Below are 3216 nucleotides of genomic sequence, written 5' to 3' on the forward strand. Positions count from 1 at the left end.
ATTATCTTTGCTATTAAATTCAAAATTATAAGTTGTATGAATTCTTTTTAATTGGTAACATTTTAATTTATGCCGATATTTTTTTATTTGTTCATTTTTTAGAAGATGTATTCTCATTGGAGTAAAAATATTTAACGAGAGAACAATTTTTTAACTTTCTTGATTTATTATATTTATTTTTCATAATTACATGATGACGAAGATCAATAAAAATTACAGAAAAAACGAAATATATTTTTTAGAAGACCTTTAAAACATGACTTCATAAACTAGTTAAACTAAATAAGTAAACGTGGTGCGGTACGAAAATTTTATGCGGTTTGATGATAAATGATCCCCTTCTCTAGCACCTATTTAACACAAGATTTGTTTAATAGGAACTAAAACATTTAATATTAGAAATTCAATATCTTAGTCGGATCACCTAAATTTGATCCACCGACTTACAGCCTGTTTCCCGTACGAGATATATTTTTGTCTGGTTTGAGATATATATTACATGCTGAGTCACGATGAGCGTGTACTGAGTCAGTGTTATGTTTGGATTACGGTGTGATGAGTCAGCGTTATCTGTTTTTATATGTTTGGTATGATTAATGTTAGTTCCTATTACCTAACCGGTTGCATCACCCTCACTATATATACCCTGTCAAACCCATCTCTTTAACACATCAAAAACCAATCTCTCTCCTTTTCCATAAAACAATCTCGAATCTTTATTTGGCAATGGCGAAATCATCAGAAATTGAGCACCCTGTCAAGGCTTTTGGCTGGGCTGCAAGGGACACTACTGGTCTCCTTTCTCCTTTTAAGTTTTCCAGAAGGTAAAATATCTTTGATCTTGATATTTTGGCTTTTCGATATATATTTATGTTTGATCTTGATCATTACGTATTAATGTTGTTGTTTGTAATTATGAATGTCGCAGGGCAACAGGTGAGAAGGATGTGAGGCTCAAAGTTTTGTTTTCTGGAGTATGTCATTCTGATCATCACATGATCCATAATAATTGGGGCTTCACCACCTATCCTATCGTTCCTGGGTATGTGCTTCTACATTATCTCTCTGTATAAACATAATATATGTTTACATGTCTCTTTGTAATGGACATGCTTCTGATTCTGATACAGGACTAAGATGTTTATACGAGCACTTGCATGTTGTATTTTGTAGCCTTGTTAGCGGAGTCTAAATCGGAATCTAAATCTAAATCATTTTAAGCATGTTAGCCCTTGTATTTTGGCTTTTGGCTTTTAACCATTTTGTTCTTTAGTAATACTTTTAGATTAGATGCAACCTGTTCAAATTGATTATCAATTGACATTTTGTTTAAAACGCCTATATGTTCTTTGTCTTTGGCTATGGCCCCTTTAGCCTAATTAAAGCTCGGCCGGTAGTTATGCATAATTAGATTAGTGGTGCTCAAATGCTAATTGTTTATAATGTCATTCTTTGAATGGTATCTGATGAATGGCAATGAAGAGAATTTAGGTGCGGCTAGTCCTTCCGCTACTTTGTTTTGACAACTAATGCTTTTGTCAGAACGAATGAGAATTAAATACTAATCCTGCAAAAATTGTATGATCCCATTTACTTGAATCGATGTTTATTGACTAGTAATTATTGATACAGGCACGAAATTGTTGGTGTGGTAACTGAAGTTGGGAGCAAAGTGGAAAAAGTCAAGGTCGGAGATAATGTTGGAATTGGGTGCTTAGTTGGATCTTGTCGTTCATGTGAAAGTTGCTGCGACAACAGGGAGAGTCACTGTGAAAATATAATAGATACCTATGGTTCTATATATTTTGATGGAACCATGACACACGGAGGGTATTCTGATACTATGGTTGCAGACGAGCATTTCATTCTTCGTTGGCCAAAGAATTTGCCACTCGATTCTGGTGCTCCTCTATTGTGTGCCGGGATCACAACTTATAGTCCCTTGAAATACTATGGACTCGACAAGCCTGGTACTAAGATTGGTGTTGTAGGCTTAGGTGGGCTAGGCCATGTAGCTGTGAAGATGGCAAAAGCTTTTGGTGCACAGGTTACGGTAATAGATATTTCTGAAAGCAAAAGGAAGGAAGCATTGGAAAAACTCGGTGCTGATTCTTTCTTGTTAAATAGTGACCAGGAACAAATGAAGGTGTGCACTAAGATTTAAAGCTTGCATTTGAGTTGAAATTTGATTGAAAGATTTGATTACTAATTATCATTCATTGAAATCATTTAGGGCGCCAGGAGCTCACTTGATGGAATTATCGATACTGTACCTGTGAATCACCCTCTTGCTCCACTGTTTGATCTATTAAAGCCTAATGGAAAGCTTGTCATGGTTGGTGCACCTGAAAAGCCCTTTGAGCTGCCAGTGTTCTCTTTGCTTAAGGGTGAGCATTTCACCTTGCTAATCAATGATTTTATAAATGTTGTCCTGTCATTACATTGTTATACTAAATGTGAGTCACATTTTACAGGGAGAAAGCTTCTTGGAGGCACTATTAATGGTGGGATAAAGGAAACACAAGAAATGCTTGATTTTGCAGCAAAGCACAACATAACAGCTGATGTTGAAGTTATTCCTATGGACTATGTGAACACCGCAATGGAGAGACTTGTGAAGTCAGATGTTCGATACAGATTTGTCATCGACATTGCAAATACGATGAGGACCGAAGAAAGTTTGGGGGCCTAGAGACACCACCGGGGTGTTTGAACTTTGAATTGACTACATATACTCTAGAGGGATGGACTACAAATGCTCCATTTAGTCGAAAGATGTAGGAGCCTGTTTGGGCTTAGCTTAAACCTATTTTGATTCGCTTTAATTAGCATATTTCTTTGTGTACCGTATATGCATAAATTCTTTTGAAGGGGGTTAATCTTTCACTAATTTTTACTATATTAAAAATTAGAAGAATTATAAATTTATACAAGTAATGAAAATATATGAAAGCCAAAAAGAAAAACAATAAAAAAAGATGAAGAGACGAAGATTGTTAAGGTTGGTGAAAAAATTGTTAGTGCTAAAAATTGGATGTGTTGGTAACATGGATGAAAGAGTAAAATATTAAAATGGTCAATCAAGTGGATCGAAGGGCCATATACAAATTTCAATCAAACTTAACCGTCACTAAAGTCAAACTAGAAATCATGAAGATATCTCTAAATATGTGATTAAGAACTAATAGTTATTTTTTATGTAATTTTTTTTCTTAA

General features: G+C 34.9%; 1 protein-coding gene across 1 annotated transcript; it reads left to right on the plus strand.

The window, feature by feature from the left end:
• The first annotated feature begins 661 nt into the window (after positions 1-661).
• LOC141712215 (mannitol dehydrogenase-like) lies at positions 662-2870 on the plus strand. The gene is made up of 5 exons (XM_074515062.1): positions 662-824; positions 929-1042; positions 1633-2146; positions 2234-2387; positions 2475-2870. The coding sequence occupies exons 1-5, from the start codon at positions 727-729 to the stop codon at positions 2690-2692; spliced, it is 1098 nt and encodes a 365-aa protein (XP_074371163.1). The 5' UTR covers positions 662-726; the 3' UTR covers positions 2693-2870.
• Positions 2871-3216: the final 346 nt, after the last annotated feature.

This window comes from Apium graveolens, chromosome 3 (assembly GCF_009905375.1).
Source record: "Apium graveolens cultivar Ventura chromosome 3, ASM990537v1, whole genome shotgun sequence".
NCBI classification, from domain to species: Eukaryota; Viridiplantae; Streptophyta; class Magnoliopsida; order Apiales; family Apiaceae; genus Apium; species Apium graveolens.